Source organism: Oreochromis niloticus, linkage group LG7 (genome assembly GCF_001858045.2).
Source record: "Oreochromis niloticus isolate F11D_XX linkage group LG7, O_niloticus_UMD_NMBU, whole genome shotgun sequence".
Classification (NCBI taxonomy): Eukaryota; Metazoa; Chordata; class Actinopteri; order Cichliformes; family Cichlidae; genus Oreochromis; species Oreochromis niloticus.
This window is the reverse complement of record NC_031972.2, coordinates 64,508,078-64,523,150: the sequence shown is the minus strand read 5'-3', so window position 1 is coordinate 64,523,150 and position 15,073 is coordinate 64,508,078. Positions and strand designations below refer to the sequence as shown.

General features: G+C 42.4%; 1 protein-coding gene across 2 annotated transcripts in view; it reads right to left on the bottom strand.

Moving 5' to 3' along the window:
- Positions 1-1,195: 1,195 nt before the first annotated feature.
- The window catches only part of LOC100693875 (guanine nucleotide-binding protein G(o) subunit alpha), an 84,746-nt gene continuing 70,868 nt past the window's right edge, over positions 1,196-15,073 (bottom strand). Inside the window, exons 7-8 of one of the 2 annotated variants that reach the window (XM_003447035.5) lie at positions 6,572-6,725; positions 1,196-3,858 (exon numbers count right to left, since the gene is read on the bottom strand). In XM_003447035.5, the coding sequence (XP_003447083.1) occupies positions 3,671-3,858; positions 6,572-6,725 (342 nt within the window). In that variant the 3' untranslated portion in view covers positions 1,196-3,670. Of the gene's footprint in view, positions 3,859-6,571; positions 6,726-7,175; positions 11,442-14,284; positions 14,439-15,073 lie in introns of those variants that run through there. The other variant, XM_003447034.5, reaches the window with a different exon arrangement.

Genomic DNA, 15,073 nt, shown 5'->3' with positions numbered 1-15,073 from the left:
TCAGTGGAGGGGTGGCTGTCAAGAAGGCATTCTTAGGGAAGGGACACAGGGGGGAAAGGCTGAGAAATGTCAAATTACAAAAGAAATTGACAGAAAAATCAGTGGCAACAGGTTTCATGGTAAATGGCCTGTATTTGTATAGCGCTTTACTTGGTCCTAAGGACCCCAAAGTGCTTTACACTCTAAGGGGTGGCTGTAGCTCAGGTGGCAGAGCAGGTCAGCCACTAACCAGAAGGTCGGTGGTTCGATCCCAGGCTGCATCCTGGCTGCATGCCAAATATCCTTGGGCAAGATACTAGCCCCATGTTTGCCTACTGGTGGTGGTCAGAGGGCCCGGTGGCGCCTGTGTTCGGCAGCCTCGCCTCTGTCAGTGCGCCCCAGGGCAGCTGTGGCTACAATGTAGCTTGCTATCGCCAGTGTGTGAATGTGTGTGTGAATGGGTGAATGACTGAATGTAGTGTAAAGCGCTTTGGGGTCCTATAGACTAGAAAAGCGCTATACAAATGCAGGCCATTTACCATTTACACAGTCATCCACCCATTCACACACACATTCACACACTGGTGATGGCAAGCTACAACTACAATTACTGCGGCCAAACTATTTTTAGTGATCTACCCCAGAACACGTTATTCCAAAAGTGTTGTTCTTTGCCTGTATTTGATTTATCAGCAATTGTAGTACATGTAGTTTCATGGGGTCCCGAATCCCAATTAAAATCCTGAAATGATTGTACGTATGGAAGACGTCAAGAAGGTGTTTGCCACAAAGGACGGAATAATGAAAAGTACAGTCACGTTGATCATATCTGCATCTATTTGAAATTTTCCTCAAAAATAGAAAATGTAGACTCAAGACGTTTGCACGGTACTATGTTTTATATTGTTACAGTGGAATATGTTTGAATATGCTGAAGTTGTTCCTGTGAGCTTCATACTATCCAGATACTGAACTGTGGGACGTGAGCCCTGGGCAGCCAATCAAAAGGAGGGTGGCTCAAATGGAGGGGAAGGAGCTAAAACAGCTTGTTTTACAGAGCGGACGACCCCAGGGTCGCACTACAGCTCAGTGTTCGCTCAATACCGAGGCTAAATGCAGTAATCCTGGAAAATTCATGTGTCCAACAGAAACGCACAGCTGTGGAGAGACTGAATGACTCGGAGACAAGAAGAGGTCGGCTTTTGTTTTTTCGTAGTCATGAAAACAGTGGCTTTTTAATGTAAACACTACATTCGATTGGTTTTTCCAGCACGGACATCCCACATGAAATAACAACCATTCACTAAAGAAGAGTAGAGGGAGAGAGAGAGAGAGAGAGAGAGAGAGCTGCGCAGAAAAAAAAGCATTCACTGGGTAAAGAACAAAACATAAAAAATATGAAGGAAACAGGAACAAAATGAGAGGAAAAAATGTTTCTCATGTCATTATACACGGTTGTTTTCTTTTTTAAAAACTAGAAATCAAGAAGGAAAGAAAGAGAGGTCAATATAGAGAGATGGACGAGGGCTAACATAGATTAGCATGAAGAGATAACAAATCTCCAAATCTACTTGTTGTGTGTGTATGTGTGTGTGAGTGCGAGCAAGTGTGTATGTGAGAAACTGTGCTTTTCATTGTAGACCTGGAAGGTGTTGGTTAAACTGAGGAGAGACAGAGGAGAAGAAGAAAAGAGCATGACTTTGTACAGCGTAGATGTGTGAACATGCGGCGAGAAACGTGCTCTCCCCCAAAAAGTGGTTTGTTTTTTTTTCTTCTGAAATAATAAAAAATAGATATTGTTATAATATTATATTTAATTGTTCTGAGTCAGGCTAAAGTGAGGACACGGATCTAATGCAGGGAAACAGGCAAAACGGTAAAAGGAGAAGGGGCGGGGCACAGTTCAGAGCATTATAACAAGACGGCGGGGTCGGTCTGAGATCTTCACGGATCAGCTCGCTTTGCAAAACATCTTTTATATTTAAAAAAGGGAGATATAGAGAAAGAGATACTCTGTAGCTACAAAGCACGAGAAAACTTTTTGGAATATTAACAGGATCATTAGGAACGTCGTTGGTGATACTCGGGTAATGTTCACTGGTTTCTTTATTATCGTAGTAATCAGAGTACATTTTTGTACTTTTTCAGCTCACTTTAACACGTCGCTGAACTTTTCTGTTGTCAATCCTTGGAAACTTGAATTGTCACTTTTGTTCGATATATATATATATATTTGCCTCTGCTGCGTCCCACCCAGAAACTTCTCAGTTTGTTTGTTTCTGTATTTTTCTGTTTGTTTTTTTACTTTTTCTTTTTTTTTTTAAAGTTATCTGAGCATTATTCGTGTGTACTTTTTTTTGTCTATAAGTATGAATTAACTGATCTCTTTATACAAAGGCTTGAGTATCACATGCTATCTGGGCTTTAGAGGGAAAAGGAGGAGGACGGGGAGATGGGTTGGCAAAAAAGAAGGAGCGCCCTTTAACTTTGCAAAAATACGCCAAAAAAGAAAGAGATGGAAGATGAGAGAAGTAAAGGTGTGGCATGACGAGAGAGAGAGAAAACAGACAGGTGTGTGAAGAAAGGTGATCAGTCAATAAATAAATTAATAAATTAATCAACCATTATCAAACCAGGAGTGAGTTTTCTTACACGGAGAATGTTAGCAGATCTAGAGGTTATAACAGTGAGAAAGGTTTAATCATAACATTGTGTAGTTGCTTCTATAAGCACAGCTATCTACAGTGCAGTACCTTTGTTACATGGCACTGATAGGACTGTTAGCACATTTCCTATTGGCTCCCACACCCGGCCGTGGCCGATGGTTTGCTAGTGGCTTAGGCCTGGAAACAGGAAGCCTTACATCCTGTCGATGAAAACCACACCTTGAGTAAAATGATCCCCCAAAAAGTGACTGACAACAAAAACAACAACAAAAATCACTTAATGTAAACAAAACACTAACATTAAAATCAGCATCGTCAGTTTTAGCAGGTCTTGAGAGTTTTGGCTGACCCGTCCTAGTGCTTCTTAGTACTACTGACATTTTCATATAATTCTGCAAAAACTGTTATTACATAATCACTACTACAGCAAAAAAGAAGGACAAAGTCACACACACACACACACACACACACACACACACACACACACACACACACAAGGGTGTCAGGTGAGGCAAAACGTGAATAAACATCAGTGTACAGACCGATACTTGCAATAAATATACATATGATCAACAAAAACAAAAGTCATAAAAAAAACATACAGGTTTGAGTTAACAACAAAAGACAACGTAAAAGAAAGGAAACGGGGAACGGAGGCTTTCATCGACTTTGTTCACAAAGTTTTCAAGGCTGCAGGGTTTCGTGTTTTCTACTAAAACAAATTTGTTTGCTTGGCAGCAAGCCCAAGAACGTCAGGAAGAGTCGGAGCGAGAAGAGAGGAGACAAGAACTAAAAACAGTATATATATATAATATATATATATATATGTATGCCTATTTTTTTAAATTATCCTCATTATTAATATGTACCTAGTTGCATTTTTCTTTCTTTTTTTCTTTAAATAATCAGCATCGTCATCATCGCCATCATCATTTCCACAGCAGTGTCAAAGGAAGAGGAATGAGGAGGTGGGAGGACAGAGGAAGGGACAGAGGGGGAGGATATAACAGGGTCGGTGGGCGTGCTCAGTACAAGCCACACCCTCGCAGGTTGTTGGCGATGATAATATCGGTCACGGCGTCAAACACAACCTGGATGTTCCCTGTATCTGTGGCGCAGGTCATGTGACAGTAGATTTCCTTATTTGGAGAACGATTCTTACTCTCGAACTGTGCTTGGATGTAAGCTGCTGCATCCTCGTAGGTGTTGGGTCCTGGAGGGAAGCAGATGTGTTACGACACAATTATTAAAACAGAAACTTCAAACAGGAAGTCTCATGAAAAAAGGACTCAACAAGCAGCTTTGGTTGGTTATTATTATTATTATTATATATTGTTACAATGTTGCATTCTCTTCTAAATACTTTGTTTCCAACTTTTTTCTACTTTTGCATAGAGTTTAGATCACCCCTGCATGGACTGGTGGCCTGTCCGAGCTGTACAACAGCTGGAATAACCTCCGCCATGTGAAACTGGGTCAGTGATTACAAAAGTGAACGGACAGATTTCAGGTGCTGCTGTGGCTTTGGTGAAAGTCAGGTGAGGGACAGCCAATCACAAGAAAGCAGGTTTTGGGCAGTTGGTCTTATAGAGGTAGGAGCAAAAATGACTAGATGTCTGCACCTGTGTAAATGCAAGACAAACAAGTACTAAAAAATATAGAGCTGGAAATGAATAAAACAGCTGTTGCATAATCCTCCATCAGTACCTATAGGGCTGAGTTCACACATTCAAATACTCAGTCCTCATGTGGGTTGTTGTTAGTAGCCTAACTGTGTTACCACCATCTCTGCATTCATCACAAAGTACACAAAATATCTGTGTTTGTATCTAATTCTAAAGCTTGGACTCTGATGCGTATGCTATATACATATATGCTACAGGAAGTTAGCAGGTGGACATTGTTGGCTGTGCAACAGTGGGAAACTCACTTTCTTTATGCTTCACTGATTCTGAAAATCTGCAGGTCGAAGTATTTTCAGTCTGTTGCTAGGTTCAGTTTAGTAAAAAAACTTAGATATATTACTGTAAAATAAAATAAATAACTGAATCACTAAAGCCATGATTCACATGGACAGCTAGCTTTGAAATCTGCTACACAGCATCCACTTCCAGTGTTAGCTGACTCCACACCTTCCTTTGTGCTGCACTGAACGTCACACTTCACAGGAAATCTCACACCACTATTTAAAGCTAACTGTTTTAATGAGCTCAGACTTCAGAGGAAAGTAGCTTCATATCCTGTCGAGCAGTGAGACGTTTTTGTTAGCTAATGTCAGCTCAGCAGCTGAAGCGAAGCCGAGACCTGTCGACAGGGTCGGTTTAGATGATGTGATATCTTTAGCTTCATATGAACTTAGCAGGTAGCAGAGCTGTCATCACCACATAAAAGTCCAAATTAGTAAGTAGAAATACTATTCCTGTAACAGAGGTGAACTAGCAGTGCTAAATGAAGGCTAACTGGTCTGGTTTCCTACACACAGATGATCACATCTGTATCCTATTCATTTGACCTAATCTTGAAGCACATTAGCTGTATATCAGATGCAATGATAGTATACATTCTAATAGGTTTGCAGATTTATTGAATCGTACTTGGTCCTTCTGCTGGGTAAAGTCAGGACATGTTTGCGTGTGATGTAAAAGATATTTCTCCAAGATCTTTGGTTTTAAAAATATTCGTGGTTGTTAAAGGTGCGTAAAGTCTTCTGTTGGGAAGCTGAGGGAGGATGAGACACAGAAGGAGAGACTGATAGAAGACAGACTTACTGAGACTGTCAAGCAAGTTAGCCGAACGTAAGTAAAGCATGAGAGACAGGAATGAAAAGGATCAACTCAGAGACCGGAAAAGAGTTTGGAGCAGGCAGGAGGCAGCTCTCACTTATTGCGGCTGACCAACCACGACTGTCTGCTGCTTCTTATAAGCAGTCTCTTCCTTTTCTCTGTCGCCACCTCGTCCGACTCTCACCTCTGTAAACTCTGTTCTCCCAGTTACAGGTTCAGGGTCTCTCTGCTACTTCCTGCTCTATTTATCTGACTCTCCTCTGCTCCTTCCCTGCTTTCCTTTTAAACAGTATATCCCTCTTTTCAACCTGAGCCTATGCAGTTCTTTAAACAGTTCGTCGGCCATCTCTGCTGCAAACTGTAAACAGTGACTTTGATTTAAAGTGCCTCGGATGGTTTACAAGTCTGTGACAGTAAATGTCAGGGCTAGAAGCAGAGCCGATGTACTGTACCGAGCAGTCGTTAATCAGCATCCAGAACCTCAGGAAGGGATTTAGAAAGCATTTAATTTCTGGGAATTACACTTAACACAGGACAGACGGTAGTCATTCATACTTTTATATCCCCTATTCAAAATGTCTCATACAGTATTGGCCTATTTTTGGCTCCTTTACACTGATTTTCATGCAAATTTCCAAATGATTTTGTACTACACAATTTTTAAGATTAAGCTCTTTCAAATGAAGCAATTTGACATTATGTGAAACTTGATCTGAGCTTCCAGTTAGCTTAACATAAAGACAGGAAGAAACAACATCACAGGACTATTAAAAGCTAACTTTTCAGTCAAGTTCACTGATTAAACAAAATGAGGAGCTCAATTAGAGGTGGGTTGCAAACTGGCTTGCAAATATACACCAACATTGTAAAGCGGTTCAAAAAGCACATCTTACATCGGATGTGTAGAAATGTGTCAGCTGATGTGGGCTGAGATCACCTGATCTGCTGAGCTCGACTCTGTGGCCTGCCTGAGTTAGTGCTACGCTCTGTTTTTGCAGTTGGCTACGTTCAATGAATGAACTTTAGATGTGTCGTTCTCGTGACTATATTTCGTCCTGTAAACACTTTTAATTCAGGAAAAGAAATTCCAAACATTTGAGATTCCCAACCACTGCTGGAAAAACCCTCAAACTTTTTTCGTACCTGTGTATTCAGGGAAGCAGATGCTGAGCGGAGATTTCTTGATCTTCTCTGCAAACAAATCCTTCTTGTTAAGAAAAAGGATGATGGAGGTGTCAATGAAGAACTTGTTGTTGCAGATGGAGTCAAACAGCATCAAAGACTCATGCATGCGATTCTGCAGCCGGGGTGGGGGTGGGGGTGGGGGATTAGGGGAGATTGGGGGAACGGGTGAAGGAAATAGGAGAGAGTGAGGAAACAGGTGATAGGGAGGAAACAGAAAGAAGGCCAAAGTTACACATTACCCTGACTGAGCATGTAGACACAGTCATAGACTAACATTAAAACTTTAGCAAAATGGTTAGCAGAAAACAAAAAGGAAGACTTTTAATGACCTGCAGAGACAAATGTGGGCCTCACACTGAAACACCAACAACAAACTGTGACAGTATTAATTTGGCCTGCTCGGGCAGGACTCGCCCATATTTTCAATAAATAATTATAGTTTGTGGAGGAAAGCAAAACATATTCTGGTAAACATTTACATTCAAATCTGCTCCAAGTGCAAACACGCACACGCACACACACACACACACACACAGAGGACAAAGAAAAATAATCAACCATATCAAGTTACTCATGTGATGCTTTATTGTCTTTGTCTCATGTATAAATACAACATCCAATAAATTATGACAACAGTGAGGGAGTTACAGCAGATGCATTTTATGCACAGTGATGGATAAAATGCAGCATTCACACGCACGCGCAAGCACACGCTCATACAAACTCACACACGCACAGATAACAGCTTTGTAGATGTGGCGACTTGTACAGTACAGTGAGTGTTGGTTGGTACCAGCATGTTGGTTGAACGGAGACTGGAAGGTTAAAGCAGCGAGAGCACGGCGAGTGCAAGGATGCCGATGTGCAGTGACATAAACTCTACCTGATTCTATCATGGCTCATTACAGTCATGTCCCCCAGCTCGCTGACATCTCTCCCAGCTCAGCAGCATGGCAGGGACCTCCGCAGAGGCCTGAGTGCACATTACATCAGCTGCTGAGGTTTAGCAAGGACTGAATGTTAAAAGGTTGCAAGCAAAACCCTGTTTCTAAATCCAAATTACAAATAAGTCAGCAAAAACACACCACAGAGCTCATTTAAACCTAACACGGGAAAGATTTGACACTTCGGTTTGGCTGCCATTGTGACATTTCAACAGCTTTTTGTGCTGCTGTGGCAATGACATGGCAAAAGGTGCTAACATTTCTTTTGTGACACCACCTGCTGCCCAGAAGCACACCCACGCTGCTGTCCCCAGCTCTCCAAGCTGAATAGGCCACTGATTGTGTTATCCACACAGCACAACAATGCAAACAAACGACCCACAAATGTGTCCTTCAGCGCAGCCTATAGGAATGAAGTATTTGCCATTAATATGAAGTATTTGCTACTTCCTTGTCCTCCTCTTGTCCTCTTGACCTCGCCTACTGTTGCAGTTGTCTTCTGTTATTTGGGATTGGTTCTAAACCACTAATTGTGTTACAGCTCGCCTGAAGCAGAAACAACGACGAGGTCTAAAAGGTAATAATGTGAAGGGCCGCACGTTTCTCATCCCGGGCGCCTGCTCCGTGTCATGAACATACGAGACTGAACTGTAAACACTGTAGGTGAAGCAGAGCACTTACACTGTTCACCTCCACTAAAAAATGAGGCTTTCACATTTTTAATTGCGTAACAGACTGACTTTGGTCTTTTCACCTCTCATCATGTACACCATCACCTCGACTGAACTGTTTATGAAAAAATATGTTTCTGCTCAATTCAGTAAATTTTCTATTAGCTGCTGTTTTTAGCGTATGTTCATCAGTAAAATTCAAGTGTTGTGTTCTGTGAATAAAATTAGTCACACACTGATCTGAGATCACTCTAACCAATTTAACAGCCTGAATCCCTGTAGGTCCGTGCGGTGCCTCAGGTTAACGTTGCAAGACAAAGCTCCAACACTGTCCTGTCACCGTCAGCCCAACGGCAGCACAAACGTAACGGTTTCCTTTCATCTGCATGTTAACGGCTACCAGGAGGCACAGCACAAGCAACACCTTTGCAGAGCAGCAGTCGTCAGCGCAGCGTGGATGTGGAGTGACTAAACAGAGTGTATCTGTTGCATCAGACGCACAGTTGTGCTCCTACGCGTATCACACAGAGAAAAATCATTTAGGCAAAAGGAGATTTGGCTTTATTACGAGTGCAATGTGTGATTGCAATGATACTAACCTCTGCACTGCATAGACGGGGAGGGAAAGGATCGTGTTTGAACTCTGTACGCGATCATTCCACGGTTTAACAAAAAAATCCAAATTTATAGACGAACTTTGATTTTTGGATCGATGGGATTAAGCACCGATTTCAGCATGTCAACACTAAACACTTTGTGTTTGGAAAGAACAGAAGCTTCATGCAAAGTGTAGCGAATGAATGAAGCTACTGAGAGTGAAAACTAAGGAGAGGCTCACACAGAACGCAGAGAGACCGTTTTCCTTTCTCTACATGTAACAGATCAGTCAGAGCAGACAACGCCTGTAGCAGTCGTGGCAGCGGCTTGTTGTGTGGCCGTGTGAACCTCTTTGGCTGGAAACTGCAGTATTATTTGGCAACTAAGGTGTTGTGACATTTTGAAGCCCCGTGAGTGTGTTTGTGTGTCTGAGGCCTGTCTGTGCTGAAAGGGTAGATAGGTGCCCTCTGGGTAATTAATCCACAGATGCTGCCTCCACCGCAGCACCCATGGGCTGATGTTGTCTCTTACACAACACACACACGTTCATGAACACACACACACACACACACACACACACACACTGTGACCTTTTCTGTACTATCAACAGACACACATAGGTAACTATATACAATCTGAAAACATGAACACACAAAAGACACATCAGTACACGGCACACAGCATGCAGGCTGAACGACAGCCTCAGGGAGCGCTCTGTTTCTAATTACCAAATTTGGCACAGATGTGGTCGGACGGGCCGATGATGACATCTACCTGTGCTCCAAAAATGGCAGCTCTGAGCAGAGGGAGCACATCTGGTTGTTTATGCGTGGATGGAAAAGTGGAATAAAGCGAATGCCCTTCTCATACATAAAGATGACTCTGTTTGGTGGGGAGCGCGCTCGGCTTAGTTTGACGATGTCAACTGTGGCTACACGGAGGAACTAATGACGTAGCTCCCGTATTGCTCTCTCTAAGCGGGGTCTGACAGCGCCCGTCACTTCTCTGTTCATTTTATGATCAATTCCAAACAGACGTCGAGCTACTCGATCGGCAAAAAGGAGAACAGCGTGGATACAATCGTAGTCACAGACTCTGCGTTCCTGTCCCAGAGGACAAACACATCAGTCTGTAATCTTTCAAAGCTCACCTCTGGTTTTTTAAGGTGGAATGGAGGACAGCAGGGATATTGCACGGTGCAGCCTGACACAGTGGATGCAGTGCCAGTGCCCTTTAAAATCAATACTTCTGCTGATGCATTATCCAGGCGGAAACGGCACAAGCTTCTGTGGCTCTTTGTTTGAATTGATTTTAAGGAGTCCCATGCAAGAAGCAAGATCAGCCTGCTGCTGGGAATGACGTCTGCAGGGATTAACGATGACAGTGGCGTGGCTCAAGCAACAACATCCTCTTTATGCACTCATTTACACTATGAAATTAGATCCAATCAAAAGGGGAAACTATCAGGAGGTTTACTGAAATCTACACGGGCCTAAAAAGTTTCATCCTGGATGAAATGCACAGCAGTAAGATTTCGTGCTATGTTCTCACGGCCCGACTCTTTAGAATGACACGATTTTATTTTAAAAAGTCCACAGAGTGGACCTTTAATGTGAGGATGACGAGGATAAAAGTTCACAGCACAAATAAGCATCCAGCAGGAGTGTCTGTCTGTCTGCAGTGTCCCTGTGGACCACCCACTAGTGACCAGGGTGTACTCTGTTTTTCACTATGGGAACTTTACGTGTAAAAGTGGCAATCCCATTCAAATAAAACATACAAAATTCATTATAGATTATTATTTTTATCATTTGCATTTCACAACAGTGTTGCTGTAACTCCCCCCTCAGCTTCTTAGTGGGCACAAATACTCTACTACTCTGAAAATATCATACAATTATTTTCATTGACTTAACAGCTCTGAAATTAATACTTAGTACTTAAAATGCCTGCAATAAAGTCAGTTTTGATTGAAGCTTTGAGTTGGCTAAACTTGACCCCCACTAAGACTAATCATACGCATGTTTGCGTCGACTTTTGGTATAAGGGACAAATTTATGATAGAAAAGTATGAATACACAAATTGAAATCAAAGGGAAAAAAGTAAATACATCTGGTAGACGAGTGACTCAGTACACTGTGTTCGGCTCAGCTGGTCTCTCGTTCTGCTTCTCAGCTTAGGTATTGTGCAAAATATCTGTAGCACAGCGAGAACAGACTTTAGACAGAAGGTACGATTAAAATGAACGGTTCTTAATTAGGATTGAAAAAGATAAGATGTCTCAGCCAACCAACCACCAAAAACCAACCAGTTAATTCAAATTTGGCCAGTATGAGAAATGAGAACAGCTCAGATCCCACATTTGACCGACTCTCTCACATACAAGTCAAACACCCAGCATCCATTGGCCAAAGTTTAATAGCATCATCAGTACAGGCCACACCCTTTGAGGTTATTAGCTATGATGACGTCAGTGACGGCGTCAAAGACAAACTGGATGTTGTTGGTGTCCGTAGCACAGGTCACGTGGGAGTACACTTCTTTCTTGGGTGACTTGTTCTTGCTCTCATATTGAGACTTGATGTATCCCAGTCCCTCTGTGTAAGTGTTTACACCTGAGGAGACACACACACACACACACAGTTAAAAAAAAACCCCCCAGTTCAATTCAGTATTTACACAGCGCCAAATCACAACAACAGTCGCCTCAAGGTACTCTATACTGTAAGGTAGACCCTACAATAATACATACAGAGAAAAACCCAACAATCATATGAGCAAGCACATTGGCGACAGTGGGAAGAAAAAACTCCTTTTAACAGGAAGAAACCTCCGTCAGAACCAGGCTCAGGGAGGGGCGGGGCCATCTGCTGTGATTGGTTGTGATCTGAACCTTTGTATCCATGAGCTGCCCTCAATATTTTCTGAAAACATCACCTTTGACTCTCAGCACACGTTTAGCTGAGGTGTGCTCTGTCGGCCCTTAAGCCAAGCTTCAATAAAAATGATGCACGGGCCACATTCTCAGACGAGGTGATTTCAGACAGATAAATGATACGTGATGGAAGCTAATATGTCCTGTTATTGCTGGCACAGTCTGCAACTTCCTGAACATTATTAATGTGTTACAGACTTCAGAATGTGACAGATACGAGGCCCTAAAGCTAAAAATAACGGAGCCATTATTTGTACCGTGCATTGATCAATTTACCAGCACTGGCAAATCTACTGTGCAGCCTTTTAGCTCAAGAGCATTATCAACTGTTCTGCCTTTACGCAAGCATTTGGCAGGTAATGCAGCTTGAATTGGTACAGTGCTTTTAGAATGAGTCAGATCTCACTGATTGGAGCAAATGTTGTTCCAAGTGTCGCTAACATCTATCTGGCTCTCAGCCATTAGCAGCACTGTGGTTCGTCTGTCTGCTCCGGCGGCAACTTCATCAGAACAGGCACAAAGTCTGGCCGTGCAGAGGGATGAAGAGAGGAGGAGACGAGGGGCCAAAAACAAGATTGGAATTCTAATTCTCGCTTTCTCACAGTCCCGCTGGCTCGGCCTCTTGCGTTCCCACCATCTTGCTTTGCCTGTGTTGTTATAATTTTCTCACACTCTTGCTCTCTCCGTCTCTGGCATTACCCCCCCCTCCCCGCCTCACATGTTGTCTTGTCTCTCGTTTCCTCTCTCACTGGAGCTCTTCTCGTGCTCCCACTAACACCCCTGCTTTCATTCCCTGTGTCTCTTTGTCTGTATTCAACGTTATGTTCGACTTTCATACTTTCTTAGAAATCAGCACAATTGGGACTCAGAATTTAGACTTCAAAACTGAGAACTACATAAATGAATGACCAGGTTTGACTCATTTCAATGTATTTTTGCTCTGCGTGAAATCTCGACATACTTGTTTTTAATGAAAGAGTAACTTCAGTGAATGATAGCTTGCTGTCTTAAATCGTCAACCACACCATCAGCTCTACTATAGGTGCAACTGCACTTTGGTGACAAAAGAATGGACTTTTACACCATAATGCAGTTACGAAAGGGAAGTCACTTTGTTTAGTCTGGGTAGCTAATGCTAATCAGCAGCTGTCCACAGATCTCAGGCTCGTTTCAAGAAAAATAAACAGCTGGAGCAGCTGAAGAAGTTTGCAGACATTTCTGCTCGATTGCTGCTTCGCCTAATTATAAATACGGGTGTGTGTGCGATACTTAATAGCAGCATCTGGTGCTGACAGTTTGAATGTGAAAAAAGTAATTCACCCACAGTTTAGAAAAAGAAATGGATAACAAACCTTTTCCCCTAGTCCTGATTCGACACAACTATCAAACCCTGGAGGTACAAATACTGTAGCCAGACTGTGTTAATAGACCTCTCTGCACTGAATCATCCTTGTTATTAATCTCTGTCTCTCTTCCACAGCATGTCTTTATCCTGTCTTCCTTTCTCACAGCAGATGGCCCCGCCCCTCCCTGAGCCTGGTTCTGCTGGAGGTTTCTTCCTGTTAAAAGGGAGTTTTTCCTTCCCACTGTCGCCAAAGTGCTTGCTCATAGGGGGTCATATGACTGTTGGGTTTTCTCTGTGTGTGTTATTGTAGGGTCTACCTTACAATATAAAGCACCTTGAGGCGACTGTTGTTGTGATTTGGCGCTGTATAAATAAAGTTGAATAGATTTGTAGCAAACATATTTTTCCATTTTACATTCCAGTGTTGACGAATGCTGTGAGGAGCCACCAAGCGATATCTAGCTGGGAACTAATGATTCTTAAAGCCTGCAGCTCTGATGTCAAGCAGGAACACTGCTGTAACTTCTGATGTAGTTATTTGAATACATACTGCATTTGTAGTATTGACTGTACCTGGCAGTGTAACCTGTGGCCTAAGCAGGACAGGGCACATAAGATTTGATGTCATTTTTACATTTATCCACTGAGATCGGCTCAAAGCTGTGGGCAGATTGTGAATCAGGCTAGGCTCCACTCTTACAAGTGTGTACTGTCAATATATAGAAAGCACCATATAAAGACATATTTGACATATTTGATATCTGACCTCTCCTTAAAAGTCGAGAGATTGATCCGAAGGTCAAAGTGATACTTTTTAAAACGTTGTTTCCTGCTGTGTAAGCAATGATGTAGCCTCTGACCTTTTCTTCAAGGTCAAATTTCCATAAAATGTGTCTCATCTTTGAACCTTTTGTTTGTATCGTAACATTTAGGGAATGATGTCGGTATATGGATTTCCTAAATATCACGTTATAGCTTGCGTTCAAATATCTCGTCACCTTTGACCTCTGATCTCACTGTTCCATTTCACAGCTGCCTTTCCTTTACTGCACTGCAGTAAATCCTCGGCACAGGTTTGGACTCTCGGAGAGCTTCGAGTTTTAGTGTAAAAACCCACGTTTGGCTTTTCTTAACATAACTACACTTTATGAGACGTCACTGTGCAGGGCCGTATGTACCAGTGTACTCGGGGAAACAGATGGACAGCGGCGACTTGCTGATCTTGGTTTCAAAGAGGTCCTTCTTGTTCAGGAAGAGGATGATGGAGGTTTCCTCAAACCACTTGTTGTTACAGATGGAATCGAACAGCTTGAGAGACTCGTGCATGCGGTTCTGGAGGAGAGAGATTAGCACGAGTTAATGGGGCTGTTAAACCGCTAACCACTAACACACTGTAAAAAGCACATAACAGAAACACGGGCATATAGTATTCACCTACATGCATACACAAAGCAAAATTAAGAATACCCATATCACATGCACACAATCTTAACACAAAGAGGAATTAAGATTGAAGCTAAGATCAGAAGTCCTGGGAGTTCCTCTTGGAAAGTGACACGTATATCTGGGTATGTATCAACATATCAGTAATCAACATTATTAGTAATCTAAATAGCAAAGCCATGCTCTTTTAGCCAGTTAGCTTCTATTACACTGAGCAACTAAGCACAAGCACTCTGCAGAGTGACGCTTTAAGGAGGAGGAGGTAACTGCATGGGCTAGCAGCATGTGTTTGAGGAAAAGGCTGCAGTGACAGTTTGTGGAGGTAATGAACTGTAAAGGCAGGGAAGGAGGAGCAGGAGGAAGAGGAGGAGGAGGAGGAAGCTCAACTTAATACTGGACTTTGAAACTAAAAGCTCTGCAAGTGTTTTCTGACTATATTTATCTTCTCGGCCAAACAGAAACAATGCATGTGCTTCATAAATGAATAATTAGTATCCACTGTTTGGTTGGCTACTAAAATAAGT